The sequence below is a fragment of the Sebastes umbrosus genome, chromosome 12 (genome assembly GCF_015220745.1).
Source record: "Sebastes umbrosus isolate fSebUmb1 chromosome 12, fSebUmb1.pri, whole genome shotgun sequence".
Lineage (NCBI taxonomy): Eukaryota > Metazoa > Chordata > Actinopteri > Perciformes > Sebastidae > Sebastes > Sebastes umbrosus.
Window position 1 is genome coordinate 33,083,311 of NC_051280.1, and position 16,434 is coordinate 33,099,744.

At 39.6% G+C, this 16,434-nt stretch overlaps 1 protein-coding gene across 3 annotated transcripts in view; it reads right to left on the bottom strand.

Moving 5' to 3' along the window:
* Positions 1-12,371: 12,371 nt before the first annotated feature.
* Positions 12,372-16,434, bottom strand: part of LOC119498471 (transcriptional regulator Myc-2-like) — a 4,351-nt gene continuing 288 nt past the window's right edge. Inside the window, exons 2-3 of one of the 3 annotated variants that reach the window (XM_037787441.1) lie at positions 13,920-14,556; positions 12,372-13,304 (exon numbers count right to left, since the gene is read on the bottom strand). In XM_037787441.1, coding sequence (XP_037643369.1) covers positions 12,718-13,304; positions 13,920-14,547 — 1,215 coding nt within the window. In that variant the 5' untranslated portion in view covers positions 14,548-14,556 and the 3' untranslated portion in view covers positions 12,372-12,717. Of the gene's footprint in view, positions 13,311-13,919; positions 14,557-16,434 lie in introns of all 3 variants that reach the window. The other 2 variants (XM_037787440.1, XM_037787439.1) reach the window with 2 other exon arrangements.

Consider the following 16,434-nt stretch of genomic DNA (forward strand, 5'->3'; position numbering starts at 1 on the left):
AACTACTCATGAATACTACTACTCAGTGGTCGTATTCAGAGCTTCTACAAAAGTAATTCCACACATACCGGTAATCACGTTTCCCTCTAAACATATTTGTGGTTACAAATTAGTTGTAAACAAACATACTTTTTAGGAAACAATGCTGTTGACCAAGGTGATGACCAAACACCAAGCTGGCGACGACTAAACACCAAGATGGCGACGGCCAAAATGCCGAACTGGAGGCTTCAAAACAGCAGTCCACCAACCAACGGGCGACGCCACGGTGACACGTCTATTTTTACAAACAGTCTATGCCACTGATACTTTTGAATTGAGACAGGAAACGGGAAACGTGTGCTTGAATTAGTTCGTTGTGCCGTTCTCCGTTATTTTTCACGTACAACAAAAATGGTGTTCTGATGAGATCACGTGACACTTTTAGCTCGAGGAACACGTCCAAGAATAACGTGAATTTATCTCATGAGAAACTAGTTTTACAAGATACGTCTGGTTTTCACATGTGAATCTAATTCATCAGCCGAAGTCTTCAACGGTAAAATGTTCTCATTCAATTGTGAAAGACTTTCCTCAAATATCATTTATACAGACTCCAGTTTTAACACTTTATGACGAGCTATGATTCGTGTCAGTCAGTATAATGTTGGATGAGATGAAGTGAAACTTTATAATCAGGTCACATGTTATTGTCCCATCAGACGGCGTTCTTCCACCTGTGGCAGTTAAAAATAAACCTGTGTGGTTTTTATTATTATCACAGAGAGAGATAATAAAACAGGTGACTGACTCGCTCTACTTCCTCTCATCTGCTCCAACTTCTTTTTATAAACCGGCACACAACTGTCAACGTTAAAACACTCAATCATAATAAATGACCTCCAGCGTGACGAACAAACACCAAGATGGCGACAACCAAAGACCAAATGGCGATGGACGGCCAAAAGCCAAGATGGCGACAGCTAAACAGCGTTATTCAACGGTTGGAGCAAGTGACGTAGTATTAATAGCGTGAAAGTCCGCTAAGGGCGGCATCGGAGACTGACGTGCGGGGTACCCGTCTAGCGTTGCTTTTGGACATGTCAGTATACGCTCTTTACATGCATAGTGTCCTTTCAAAATAAACTTCACAGGAAGTCAGGTTTAGGCAACACGACCACTTAGTTCGGGTTAGGAAACGGTCGTGGTCGACGTTAACTTCACTGACTAACGACTCACGTGACAAAATACTCTCACACTATTAATACTACATCACTGCTCTGACTGTTGAATAACGCCGCGGGTGGGTTTACATTGGAGTTAGTTGAAAGCCCGGTTTGTCACATACTGTTGCTAAAGGGCGCCGGTTTCCGATGCCGAGGGGCGCTGACCAAAACGGCGCTGTTTGACGAGTTGGGAGTGAGAAAAGGTTGGTGTTCCATGGATGGGGTTGAGGGCAAGTTCTTCCGCACCAAACTGGGAGAACCATTTCTTTACGGCGCCGTCAGACCCAGAAACGTGTGCGTGTCCACATACTTTAGTGTATTTTCAGTATAATGAACCAGTTTAGTTCCTCAGATAGCGCCCATATAAGGCGTTTCCTTCCTCCTGGTCAGAGGGATCGATGCCACAGGAAGCAGGAAACCGCTCCTCTGTTTGACTGATAACGCCGCTTGGCATCGTGGGTAAACATGGAGCCTTATCAGCGGGCCGTTTGTAGTTTTATCAGCTCAGCAGTTTGAGCTGTCAGGTGTGTGTGACTTCTACTTTTTAGTTGTTGTTGGTTAACCAGACGGCAGCTGTCTGATTAGATTACACACCGCTTTCTTTTCCTCTCAACCTGCTGCAGCCTCGCCTCCGTCAATCCACAGCCCATCTCATAATATACTAAATATACTATACTTTATTGTTTTCACATTGTTGTTTAGGAGTGTTTCTGCAACTACGGACATTTTTAAGTCCCAGCGATGAAATTTGGAAGCATTTTATGCTATGAAGCATGATATATGAAGGTATGAAGCATTTTAGAGAAAAAAGTTGTAAAAAAAGTCATATTAAAGTATGTCGACAATGTTGTTAGAAAGTCATATTAAAGTATGTCGACAATGTTGTTAGAAAGTCATATTAAAGTATGTCGACAATGTTGTTAGAAAGTCATAGTATAGTATGACGAAAAAATCGTAAAAAAGTCATAGTATGGTATGTCAAAGAAAATCGTTAAAAGGTCATCGTGAAAACATGTTTTTACATCAATATTTACAATGATGCACATAGCCTGATAAAAATGAATTTAAATGTCTTAAAAATATTATAGAAATTGAAAAAGCAAAATGTATAAAATGAACATTATTGTAAAGTTGCTTTAAGGACATTTAGTGATAAAAAACCCCATAAAAAAATAAACATGTTTGATGTCCACTAGATGTAATTGTGTGTACCTGTTCATATGTATTAATACTCTGATGGTTAATATTAAAATTCGGGAAAACTTGGGAGAGTTAATAGTGACCGTAGTAGCAGAAACATCGTACTGCATCGGTGGAATGTAACGCGATGTATTTACTCAAGTACTGTACTTAAGTACTTTACTTTTCCTGCTTCTTTCTACTTCTCCTCCGCTACAATCTGCAGATTCAGATTTTGGCATTAAACACAGATTATACCAGAGTATTTTCACAGTGTGGTATTAGTACTTTTACTGTAGTAAAGGATCGGAGTACTTCCACCACTGCTCGGATGTAAAGACAGAGTGTTTGTGTAAATCTTGACTTCAGTACAAAGTTAAAGTGTGTTTGTCTCTCTGAGCTGTGAGAAGTCTTAAAGGTCGGCTGTATAGTTCGAGGCAGTGCGTTCGAAGCTCAGGAAACGCTGCCGTATTTTTAGATGCTGTTTGATGTACTTTAACGAAAAAAAAAAATTCTTATACTTGACTTTCATTTTCTTTCTCGTCACCTCTCTGCTGTCATGAGTGGAAAAAACCATCTCCAGTGATGCAGAACAGTGAGAGCACAAACTGTGTAATTTAATTATAATTTTATTCCACTAAAGATTATGATAAATAAACTGTCTCATTCTGAGTGAAATTTAGTTTCCTGTGACTTGTTTGAACATTGATCACGTGAGACTTTGATCATCTTTAGTGATGCAGTTTTAGGGAGTTTCTCTTTATCATTTGTCTTCTGTCATGCACCTTAAAAAAAACCCAAATATAAATAAATAAATAAAAAGTTGAATGTAGCTTTTGTAGTATTTCTGTTTTAATTAGCATCTTTATTTATTTTTGTATTACTTGGAATTTATATTAATTCCTTTATTTATGTATTTATTTATTTACTCTTTTGTTTAATTTTCCCTTTTATTTATTCATGTATTTATTTGTATTCATTTTTAAATTTAAATTATTTATTTTTGCATTTATTTCTTATATATTTATTTTTGCATTTATATATTTGCATTTATTTTTTATTTATTTATGAATTTATTTATTTTAATTTATTAAATAATGATAATAATAATAATAATAATATTTATTATTATTTATTTTCCCAAACTTATTTATTTCTGTATTCTTTTCTTTATGCATTTCTGCCTCATTATGCAAATGAGGGATCTGTCTAGAAATATATAAAAGAAAAAGAATACAGAAATAAATAAGGGGTGAAATGCAAAGGTGACGTATTTTTGTAGGCTCAACAGGAAGTGATCATCACCTGGTTCCTTCCACTAGCATGGGATTGTTCCATTGGGGTTTGGATTATTGCAGAAAATAAGCTAAACGTTTATGATACCGACACGTTCTGTTCAGCAAGAACTCGTCTCGTTTAGCCACTTGTTAGCAACCGCCTTTTTTAAGACACGTAAAGGCTTCATAATTCACCAGTGGGATATTTACTGACGTATTTTTTATGTCGCAGAACAAAACGTTAAAATCTCTTCAGCTTGTGTTTGACCACACAAGCTGAAGAGACTTCCAGACGAGGGAACAGGAAGTGACATCCTGCTAACTCGTCTCTGGGTTTTAGGACTCATTCCTGCAGCTCGCTATGAAGAGGTTTCAGTTGGTCGTAATTTGCAGCCTCACCACTAGGTGCCACTAAATCCTACACACTGCACCTTTAAAGCTTTTTGCCAAACTCTGTTCTGATCTTCTAGAAGAGGTTTGTATTCCTGTACTGTAACAGTGATTTCTGCTGAATGAACTCACAGTTAAAGAGTTAAAGACAAACTCTTTGCTCCAGGACGCAGAGACATCGATACCACCCGAGTGGTGCGTTTCAAAGAATCGGTTGTGTTTCTGCAGAAGCGGTCCGGGTTGAAACTCGGTGCTCGAACAAGCTGAACGGTGTGCTGGAGCGTGAACTGAAGGGGAGACACCGATGAATCACTCTTTATTACTCACTCACTGCTGACACATTTACATTTTCCAGATTTAACAGCACGTTCCTTCTTTTGTTGTTTGGCCACAGAGTTTTTTTGCCTCGAAGGGAAATTCCCCCCCACTGACAGAGATCCTCCTTCGCTCCTCTCTGATCATTCTCCTCTGGTGTTGGATGCTTTTATTCTTTAGTCTTTGACCAGTTTTAATTCTCTGCATGTTGTAAAAAAGTCAAAGTCATAGTATAGCATATTGAAAATGTCGTTAAAATGTCATAGCATAGTATGATGAAAAAAGTCGTAAACAAGACATAGTATGTCAAAAGAAGTCATAAAAACGTCATCGAACAGTAGCCTACGTCAAAAATGACGTTAAAAGTCAAGTTTTATTTTTTCTATATTTAAATCTATTTATATTACGGCTGTCAAAGTTAACGTGATAATAACATGTTAACACAAATTAGTTTTAACGCCACTAGTTTCTTTAACGCAACTTGTGATTTTTAGGTTGTAGCGGCTCAGTTTTAAAGCTAGAGTTAAGACACTGGTATCATATGAAACTACAAAACCTGATGAATCCATCGGTACCAACCATGTCAGACTAGCTGGTAGTGAAGGAGGTTAAATAACGCTCCAAAGTTACGCTACATTTTGGCGAGGAAAAACCGCCGTGGCCATTCTCAAAGGGGTCCCTTGACCTCTGACCTCCAGATCAGTGAATGTAAATGGGTTCTATGGGTACCCACGAGTCTCCCCTTTACAGACATGCCCACTTTATGATAATCACATGCAGTTTGGGGCAAGTCATAGTCAAGTCAGCACACTGACACACTGACAGCTGTTGTTGCCTGTTGGGCTGCAGTTTGCCATGTTATGAATGGAGCATCATGTTTTATGCTAAATGCAGTACCTGTGAGGGTTTCTGGACAATATCTGTCATTGTTTTGTGTTAATTGATTTCCAATAATAAATATATACATACATTTTGCATAAAGCAACATATTTGTCCACTCCCATGTTGATAAGAGGATTAAATACTTGACTAATCTCCCTTTAAGGTTCATTTTGAACGGATGTGTGATTAACTTGCGATTAACTATTTGAATCGATTGACAGTTTATTTTTGATCTTCTCCTGTTTGACATGTTGTCGCTGCTGCTTCCTCCATTTCTTTCACATTAAAAGCCTCCCAGTGGAACAGGAGGAATGACCTCTTTACTTCAATGGAAGGATTTTATTTACAGGAAGTCTTTAGTGTACAATGATATCATTCTGTTAAAGATTTAATACTTGATCTCTTAGCTCCTTCACCATGAACTGAAATTTATCTTATTTTTCCCTTCATTTACTTTGTGCTTTGCGCATTTATTTTTAATCTGCATGCTGACATCTTTGAGTTCACTTCATTCTGTCACTTTTGCTCGTAGCAGCTTTTTCTGAGTCACATTTCTTCAGATTCTGTTCAAAGCTCCACGAAAAGCGCTTTGAGTTGATATTATTTTTCAGTTTTTCCTGTTTGAACAAACGTGTTTTCCATCATGTGCAGTCGCCTCTTCAAACCACCACAACAGAAAACCTTTTGTATCATTAAACAACTGGAAAGTGAGCGCTGCGTTGCACTGCGCTGCGTTGCGGTCGACAGCTTCCTCTGTTGGTGGTCGGCACACACAAAAGTTTCACTTTCCGCCCAACGTGGAGTCGACGCTCGGGAAACCCTGCAGCAGACGCAGCGAGACGGGGCAGGTGGTGGGTGGGTGGTGCTAAAGGGGGGATACCATCATGGTGTCCCAGGGGGGCTCAGCAGGATGGGTGGAGGGGGACTACAGGGTTTCACTGAGAAAGTTTCAGTTATTCTGGTTCATTAGAGCCTTTAGGTCTTCAGATGTCATGAACAAATACAGGCAGAGGCAGAGTAAGTGAGAACACCTGTGGGGAAATGAGCAGAAAATAACTTCAGCTGCTTTGTTCCATAAAGTCGGGGGGACTTGCCAAAGTGTTTATATTTCATGTGCACGAGTGAAAGTTTTGGCGTGATGGGTGGGGCGAGAGGAAACGAGGATTAATCAATAACTATTTTAATAATCTATCAGTTGTTTCAATCATTTTTTTTTTTAAATGCCAAACTTTCACTCAGGATTTTATGTGTCATAAATGATACTGATTTGTTTTGATATATTTTGTACATTTTGGAGTTGGAAGATGACTTAATAATATCAATAACAATGTAAATAAGATAACACAAAAGAAGAAGTATAAATACAACTTCTCGGGCGTTGATTTTGTATCAAACATTGTTTGGACCAAATAGACTGAGTGTTGTTTTAGTCGCGTTAAGGCCTCGTCTTTTAGAAACTATTCGGAAAAAAACCCACCACAGCATTTTATGAAGTTTTTAAAGGTGGAGTTTTGACACACAGCTCAGCAGAACCGGTACCGGGTCCGTCGGGTAAAAGGGGTTAATTGAGAAACTGATCGGTAGACTAATTGATAATGGAAATAGTTGTTGCCCTAAAGTTCTTTGTGATTTGATCGGTATTTGTTATGTTGCTCTGCAAAAAAGAAGAGACAACAGACTGAGTGAATGCCCCAACAAAGATTGTGATCTCATCCCTTCTCGTCATATTTTGCCACTCGAGCAGAGGCCTCCTGCGTCATTATAAAGACGCTGAAGGTTTGCGAGTGGTTAACGTTGTTAGGTTTAGGCAACAAAACCACATAGTTCAACATATCTTCATACTACGGTTCGTATCATATTTTACAAAAAGTTATTCCTCATTTTTCATGCGTTTTCCTACGAATGTTCAACAACACGTGATACACGTGTCAATTTCCTTTCCAGTCTTTTCAAAATAAAACTACTTAATTGGGTTAGGTTTAGGAAAAGATCGACTTGGTTAGGTTTCGGCGGCAAAAGTTTCTCCGACAAAAGACGAAACTACGTAGTCAGGCGTCAACAACAAAACTAAATTATCTAGTCAGGTGTTGGCGACAAAACTACTTAGTTGTCGGCGACAAAACTACTTAGTCAGGTGTCAACAACAAAACTAAATTATTTAGTCAGGTGTCGGCGACAAAACTACTTAGTCAGATGTCAACGACAAAACTACTTAGTTGTTGGCGACAAAACTACTTAGTCAGGTGTCGGCGACAAAACTACATAGGTGTCGGCGACAAAACTACTTAGTTGTTGGCAACAAAACTACTTAGTCAGGTGTCAATGACAAAACTACTTAATCAGGTGTCGGCGACAAAACTACTAAGTTGTCGGCGACAAAACTACTTAGGTGTCGGCGACAAAGCTACTTAGTTGTCGGCGACAAAACTACTTAGTTGTCGGCGACAAAACTACAAAGTTATCGGCGACAAAACTACTTAGGTGTCGGCGACAAAACTACTTAGTTGTCGGCGATAAAACTACTAAGTTGTCGGCGACAAAACTACTTAGTTGTCGGCGACAAAACTACTTAGTTGTCGGCGACAAAACTACTTAGTTGTCGGCGACAAAACTACTAAGTTATCGGCGACAAAACTACTAAGTTGTCGGCGACAAAACTACTTAGTTGTCGGCGACAAAACTACTAAGTTGTCGGCGACAAAACTACTTAGTTGTCGGCGACAAAACTACTTAGTTGTCGGCGACAAAACTACTTAGTTGTCGGCGACAAAACTACTTAGTTGTCGGCGACAAAACTACTTAGTTGTCGGCGACAAAACTACTTAGTCAGGTGTCAACGACAAAACTACTTAGTTGTCGGCGACAAAACTACTTAGTTGTCGGCGACAAAACTACTTAGTCAGGTGTCAACGACAAAACTACATTTCATCACAATCCATCACACAGTTGAGACATCTCGTGATCTCCTCACTCAGCATCATCTCGACGTCACTTTGGGGAAAAGTGTCACGGAATAAATGTCAATACAAATCTATATAATCTCTATAAACATCGAGTGCTCATCAATTTATAATCAAACTTCATGACGTAGAAAACAAGAGAAAAGACAGATGAACATAAATCATGAGATTAGATTAAGTCCAGCGTTTAAAGACGTCGTCCTCTCTCAGTAAGACGAGGTTTTCAGTCTCTGTGTTGAATGTTAACAAAGAGCTGCCGGTTCATTCGGGCCTGCAGGCAGTTAAACATGAAGCTGCCAACGTTTTCTGTGAAAATGACATCCGGACCGATTTGCATGTTAATGTTTCTAACAGTTAACAGCTTCAGGGGAGGCTGATGTTTGCTTTACCTGGGAAAAAAACATCTGAGAAACACCGTGAGCAGAGGCTCTCACACTCTCCACACTACACGGTTAAATAAAGCAACTGTACACTGTTAAATAAAACAACTGTACACTGTTAAATAAAGCAACTGTACACGGTTAAATAAAACAACTGTACACTGTTAAATAAAGCAACTGTACACTGTTAAATAAAGCAACTGTACACTGTTAAATAAAGCAACTGTACACTGTTAAATAAAGCAACTGTACACGGTTAAATAAAACAACTGTACACTGTTAAATAAAGCAACTGTACACTGTTAAATAAAGCAACTGTACACTGGCATGGTAGGAGATGTCATTATCCTCCGTCTGCCTCAGGGTGAAGAGACTGGAGAGACTGGAAGCATCCTCACAATATGCCCTGTTTGAATCCTGTGAAGATTACTCGTCTTCACACTTCTACAAAATGGACTTTTAATGACATCAGATGCTTTGGTTTAAAAACACTTTTAAAATAAAAAGACCAGAGCAGGTGATGTTGAAATCACTCCGGACAGAAACACAGTCTGAACTCAGTAAACTAGATACTTTTTATAAAAACTTTTAAAATTAGATTTACATTTTAAATGTGTGTTGTTTTCTTTCTATGCCAGGATCAAATGCAATATCATTAACCCGATAACATCTTTTCTTTTTTAGTAGGTTGAAAAAAATCGTAAAAAAAGTCATAATATAGTATGTAAAAAAAAGTCGTAAAAATGTCACAGTATAGTAAAAGTAAATGTTAACAATTTTATAAACTGTACCTTTAAATGTGTATTTTCTCTTTTTCCTTATTATTATTTGTTGGCTCTGTTTGTGATCCTTTTCTATGAAAAATAAATAAAAAGTAGGGCTGTCAAATTTAATGCTATAATAACACGTTAAATTTGTTTTAACGCCACTAATTTCTTTAACGCATAAACGCAGTCGATGTTTCGGAGGTTGTAGCGGCTCAGTCTTAAAGCTAGTAGGAATCCATTGGTACCGACCATGTCTGCATATTTCTCCATTCCCATGTTGATAACAGTATTAAAAACTTGACAAATCTCCCTTTAAGGTACATTTTGAACAATTAAAATGTACAATCATGCCATTGTGATGTTGAGGAAACATGCACGAGGCAGAACTCACCTCACTGTCCCTCCAGGTAGTGAAGGAATGGGACTTTCTTCTGTCTCAACCTCTCTGCATGTTTTCTCTTGATTAACTCTCAGGTGATGCTCATCAACTCGGACAACATCACATGACCATGTTGTTTCTCCCCAGGTGTGACTGTCTGTCTAATCACTGCCACTAGCTGAACACCTGTCTATATACTTTATAAACTTTATAAGATCAGGAGGAGAACACCCAGGACAGACACACATTTTAGCAGGAACACGTTGTCCATTTTTCCCGTGACAGGAACGACCCATCTGATCCAGCTCACCACGGCGAGGAGGTTTCACACATCTCAGGGAACAGGAAATCCTTCCCTCCTCGCTCATTGCTGACCGTCCTGACTCAGCGGTGTGGACTGTAGATGGGGACTGCGACTCATCAGCGCTTCTCTTTATTTATTTATTTATTCATTTTATTGGCAAGAGAGAGACAATGGTGACGCGGTCCAGTCAGGAGGACAGCCTCCGACTCCCCACATACTGAGAATCAACAGTCAGTGTATGATTATTGATATGGTCCATAAAGAACTTGTGCTTGACGTATTCTGTCTCTTTGTGGTTGTTTTGTCTATTTTTGGTTATTTTGCAACTCTCAGTAGACATTTTGCGTCTCTTTGTGGTCGAATTGTCTCTCATTATAGTTGTTTTGTGTCTCTTTTTGGTTGTTTTGCATCTCTTTATAGACATTTTGCGTCTCTTCGTGGACGTATTCTGTCTCTTTGTGGTTGTTTTGCGTCTCTTCTTGGTTATTTTATGTCTCTTTGTAGACATTTTGTGTCTCTTCGTGGTCGTATTCTGTCTCTTTGAGGTTGTTTTGTGTCTCTGTGGTTGTGTTCTTTCTCTCTTTTTAGTTGTTTTGTGTCTCTTTTTGGTTATTTTGCGTCCCCTTGTAGACATGTGGCGTCTCTTCGTGATCGTATTCTGTCTCTTTTTAGTTGTTTTGTCTCTTTTTGGTTATTTTGCAACTCTCAGGTAGACATTTTGCATCTCTTTGTGGTTGATTTGCATCTCTTTTTGGTTATTGTATGTCTCTTTGTGGTCGAATTGTCTCTCATTTTAGTTATTTTGTGTCTCTTTTTGGTTATTTTGCAACTCTCAGTAGACATTTTGTGTCTCTTCGTGGTCGTATTCTGTCTCTTTGTGGTTGTTTTGTGTCTCTTCGTGGTCGTATTCTGTCTCTTTGTGGTTGTTTTGCGTCTCTTTTTGGTTATTTTATGTCTCTCTGTGGTCGTTCTGTTTAGTTTTGGTCCTTTTGCATCCCTGTGGTAGTTTTGAGTGTCTTTGTAGTAATTTTCTGTCTATTTGTGAATTTCCAACAAGAAATGTTCGCAGTAACTTCAAAACATATTTTTACGTGTGAATTCTCCCCGCGGCATTCTGGGATGTGTGGCGTGGGAGTGGAGGTGTGTGACTTTATATTCAGTGACTGGAGCTCGACTCTCACCGGGTTTTCACCTGCTGCCCTGACTCGGTTTGCCCGGCTGGACGTCGACTGACCCGCGAGTCCAGAACCAGACCAGAAACCGAGGACAGAACAGTGAGTGGACTCAAACTGTGTGTGCACATTTAAACACACAAAGACACCTCCGTAACTTCCTCACAGTCTGTGAAACATTCGGCCGATGACACAACAATACATTTTCTTCTTTTCCATCTCTCGTCCTCAAATTTCACAATAAAGCTCCGGAGGCTGAAACTCGACTCCTCTGAATAAAACGCTGCTGAAGCCACAGAGCTCCTCTGTGACCTTTGACCTCTGGCTTCTAACAGAGAGACCAGTTATAGTGATGAAGGTGTGCGGTGTATAACATCTTCACAACACGTCTTTGGGGATTTGGAAGCTTGTTAGAAGGCATGACATGAATTAAGAGAATATAAACCAGTTTACAATAATCTAGTTTCCGATGTGAAGACACAAACAAACCTCACACCATTTGTAACGTTCACCTCCAATGTCTGAAGGGCTTTTATTTTGAAGAGTCTGCAATGCTTCCTCTTGTGCAGTAAAAGAAAAATATAAAAATATAAACTGTTTGATAAATGAAATAAAATTATTAAATAATACAACAACAAAACCATGGAGTAATTATTGATTAAATAAGGCTGAAAAATAATATTAAGTTATTGATCATCATGATCCAAATCAGCTGGTTGAGTTAAAGTTCCGACTAGGGATGCACCGATACCACTTATTTCAGACAGTACAAGTACTTACATTTGGGTACTCTCCGATACCGAGTACCGATACGAGTACTTCTCTGTGTCTAAAGAGCCTCGTTAACAGCGAGCTGGAGGGTGTGAGCGACACACGGCAGGCTGGGGAGTCCCGCATACGAGGCGGTGCGTCGCCACCGGCTCTAGGTCGGCTTTGAAAGGCTCGGGGCGAAGGTGCTTCCCGGGGCCGTGGACAAAGTGTCGTCCGGGGTGGACTGATCTCAATGCGCCCCAACCGCGTTGTGCCCCCAGGGCGGGACTCGGCCCCCGTAAATGGCGCCAGGGGTCTGTGGCGATATCTGCAACCCACCCGACCCGTCTCGCCCATTACCGTCGGGGAGGTGGATCGTGAGCGCGTGCGATAGGACCCGAAAGATGCTGACAAGAGATTAACGTCACGCTGCCGTAAAGTGGTATCGGAGCTGTTTGGGGAGTACGAGTACATGAGCACAGTATCGGTATCGGTGCATCCCTAGTTACGACACACGGTCAGATGCTGAATATAAATGTATTTCTCCTGATCCAACATCTGACTTCTAAACAAAACTTAACATGTGCAGAAGTTGTCAATAAAAACAAAATAAATACAAAGAAGTGTGACTGATGACAGACCAGCTGTCAGGGAATTATGGTCCTTGTAGTTCCTGTTCAGGTCACATTATGACCCTATGACACTAAATAATTCATAATTATTGACACAATATCGAATAAACTAAACTAGTGAAGGGTTAACGTAAAGTCCTCAGCTGCTCCAGTCTGTGTTTGAGCTCTCCGCTCCTCTTCCTCAGCTCGTCCTTCATCGTCAGCAGCCTCCTCTCGTCCTGTCGGATCTCAAAGACGAACTCTGTGGCCTTTTTCAGGATCACCACTTTGGCCGCTTTGTCGTTGTCGGCCACCGCCGGGACTTCGTCCCTCAGAGCCACGAAGCTCATCTTCAGCTCGTTCCTGCGCTGCCTCTCCAGCACGTTGTGAGTCCTACGCTTGTCGCTGCCGTCCTCGCCGTCGGAGCGAGGAGGACTGCAGCACCGCCGGCCGCCGCCGCCGCTCTGCCTCGGCGCCGGGCAGCCGCTCTCCTCCGGCTTCGCCCGTTTCCCGGCAGGCTGTCGGAGGGTCGCTGGTGGCTGCTGGGCGGCGTAGTTGTGCTGGTGGATGTTGATGTGAGAGCGTTTCAGGACCAGCGAGGAGGCGTCCGGTCTCCTGCCGGTGTCTGACCGCCGGGACGCCTTCCGCCTGTCCACCGTCACCACGTCGACCTCTTCTTCCTCCTCACCTTCTTCCTCTTCCTCTTCTTCTTCCTCTCCTTCCTCTTCTTCTTCTTCTTCTGGGGAAAAACAAGGAACACATTTTGGAGTAAGTAAACTGCATGAAACTAAATCTGTACGTTATACTTCTGTTGCACTGGTCAGACTATTAATAGAAATATTAATAGAACTTTCTGGCATTGTGTATATTTGCTTTTCACACTACTTAATAATAGTACTATTAATAACAGTTCATGCAGCACAAGTTTACCATGTTTTATAATTCTGAAATCATGTGTTGACCAAACTTAAAAAGGACAATTACTTTTCCTTTTACAACTGGAGGATTTAAAGATGTATGTGAGGTGTTTAATGGGATTTAAAGATGTATGTGAGGTGTTTAATGGGATTTAAAGATGTATGTGAGGTGTTTAATGGGATTTAAAGATGTATGTGAGGTGTTTAATGGGATTTAAAGATGTATGTGAGGTGTTTAATGGGATTTAAAGGGATAATTTGTGGATAAATTAATGGATTGTAACATATTAAAGTCACCCTGTAGAGTTTTTCTGCGTTGAGCACCGACCACGTTGAGAAAACCGACAGAATTAACAGCTGAAAGTATGAAAATAACACCTGGGTGTTGAGTCACTCTGAAACCTTTTCAAAATAAAAGCCTGCTCCCCCACCTGATTCACTGTCACTGCTGCTGAGAGGCGGTGAGTCCAGACACAGTTCTGACGCCACCTCCATCGCCGTTCCGTCGCCGTTCTTCTCGCTCGGCGTGGCGTACGGAAACACCGCAGAGGGGGCGATGCAGTCTGTCGCCGCAGTGTGGAGGTCCTGCAGGTACCCCGTGTTCACCTGAGAGCCGCCGGCTTGCCGATCAGCTGCTGCGCTGTTGGTTGTCGTGGAGGAGTCCCGACGGGCCCGGAGCGAGGCCAGCCTCTCGGACACCACCCTCTCCAGCTTGGTGGCGGCGGCGAAGCTGCTGCTCCACATGCAGTCCTGGATGATGAAGGACTGGAGGAAGGCCGCGGAGGGGTTGCAGTCCTCGTCCAGCAGGTCGGACACCGCCTCCAGGTGTTCGGCGGCGGAGAGGGGGACGTCGGACAGGGAGGGTCCCCGGCTGGGGGATAGAGGGGGCGTCGGCAGCAGCTCGAACTTCTTCCAGATGTCCTCGCCGGGGCCTGGGAGGAGCTGGCTGCGGGGCGGCGGGTAGAATTCCTCCTCCTCGCCATCCAGGAAGAAGTAGGGCTGGACTGTGTCGTAGTCGTAATCATAGTTCCTGCTGGACGTGGTTAACACCGGCGCCATCACGGCTGCCTGTGAGGAAAACATGAGCTTAGGTTTAGTAAGTTTTACTAGGACTATTCTAAAAGTCAGAGCAAACAAAGCTTACATACAAAAAAGCAACAATCTTCAAACAAGTTAGACGTTTTGGGCTACTCTAGATTAAATCTTATTTACATTTTATAAAAAAATAAAGATAGAAAGTTTACAAAAATCCCAAATACAGGAGGATTTTCTGCATTTATGAGTATGGATAAATGTGTTTCTGTTCTGTAAGAAAATAAAAATCTAATCAGAAACTGAAGAAAATCCAGACGTCTGCAAGAATAAAGCTCTTTAATATTCTTTAAATGATGGTCTTATCATTTTAAAATGTGGAAATCATGGGGAGGTTGCCCTTACATTTGGTGTGTAAATAACCCACAGAAATCTTAAAGAGGCCTATGTTGTATTTAAAACAAACAGAGTATGTGTAGTGTGGTTCATGAAATGTCATGTGTTTTTGTACAAGCAAAATTTGCCAGTTCAAACAAAACTTTGTTAAAAAAAGCTGGTAGTTTAGTTTTCTCATCTCTGTGGTCCAAGTTTAACACTAGAAATGTGACTCAAATAGAATTCTTCTTTATCAATAGACGACTTCCAGAAAAAAACATGACAAATAACATAAAATAACATAGAATAAAATGATAAATTATCTACAAATAATTAAAGAAGAAAAGGATAAGATAAAGAAACAAGTGATCAAATAAAATAAAATAAAATAAAATGATAAATAATTAAAGAAGAAAAGGATAAGATACAATACATTATAAACATTAAAAATAACATATAATAAAATTATAAATTATATACAAATAATTTAAGAAGAAAATGACAAGATAAAGGAAAATGGGATAAAATAAAATAACAAAACATAACGATATAAAAAATAAAATAAAAAAATTATAAAAGAAAAATATTAAAGCTAAAAATAAAATAAAAAACATTACAAATAACATTAAAAAAACACACAAAAAAGAAAGGAAAGAAATGAAAGGAAAAAAATGTATAAAATAAAACAAAATAAAATAAAACAATAAAAAAATAAAAGAAATTTACAAAAAAATTATATTAAAACAACATAAAAAATAACATAAAAGACATAGAACAAAATAATAAATTATTTACAAATAATTAATGAAGAAAAGGATAAGATAAAGGAACAAGTGATCAAATAAAATAACAAAATATAACGATAAGAAATATAAAAGAAAAACATTTCAAATATTAAAGCAAAAATAAAATAAAATACATAAAAATAACATAAAACAACATAGAATAAAATGATAAATTATATACAAATAATGAAAGAAGAAAAGGATGAAATAAAGGAGAAAGTGATCAAATAAAATGAAAAAGTAAAACAATAAAAAAAGAAAAGTAAACATTTAAAAAATAAAAATATTGAAGCAAAAGATAGGCCCAGCCTACCAGCCTTCAGTTATCAGATTATTTACTATTAATCTATACAGCTGAAGAGGTCCCAGCTACCGGAAACAGGCTTGTAACCATGGTAACAACTACACGTAATGGTAAATTCGGCTAAAGTTCGACAGCACAGTAGTCGCACCAAACCTCATTCCAAAAACAGTAAGTTTAAGAGTCTTTTGTTTAAAGTTAAATGTTAATAATATAAAATATGACTCAAATATAAAGATTCATTATGAATACAGTGCACTCTACACTTCGGCGTATAAAAATAACTTAACAGCACTTATTAAAAACGATCACCAACAACATTTAGCACCAAAAACATGCAGATTCACTAACAGCTGAGCCAGTCTGCTATTAAAACATGCAACTCCTGTAACAGATATTAACATACAGTTGGACTGAAACTAAGAGCAGGGTTCAGTTCAGCCTGCTTTTAGT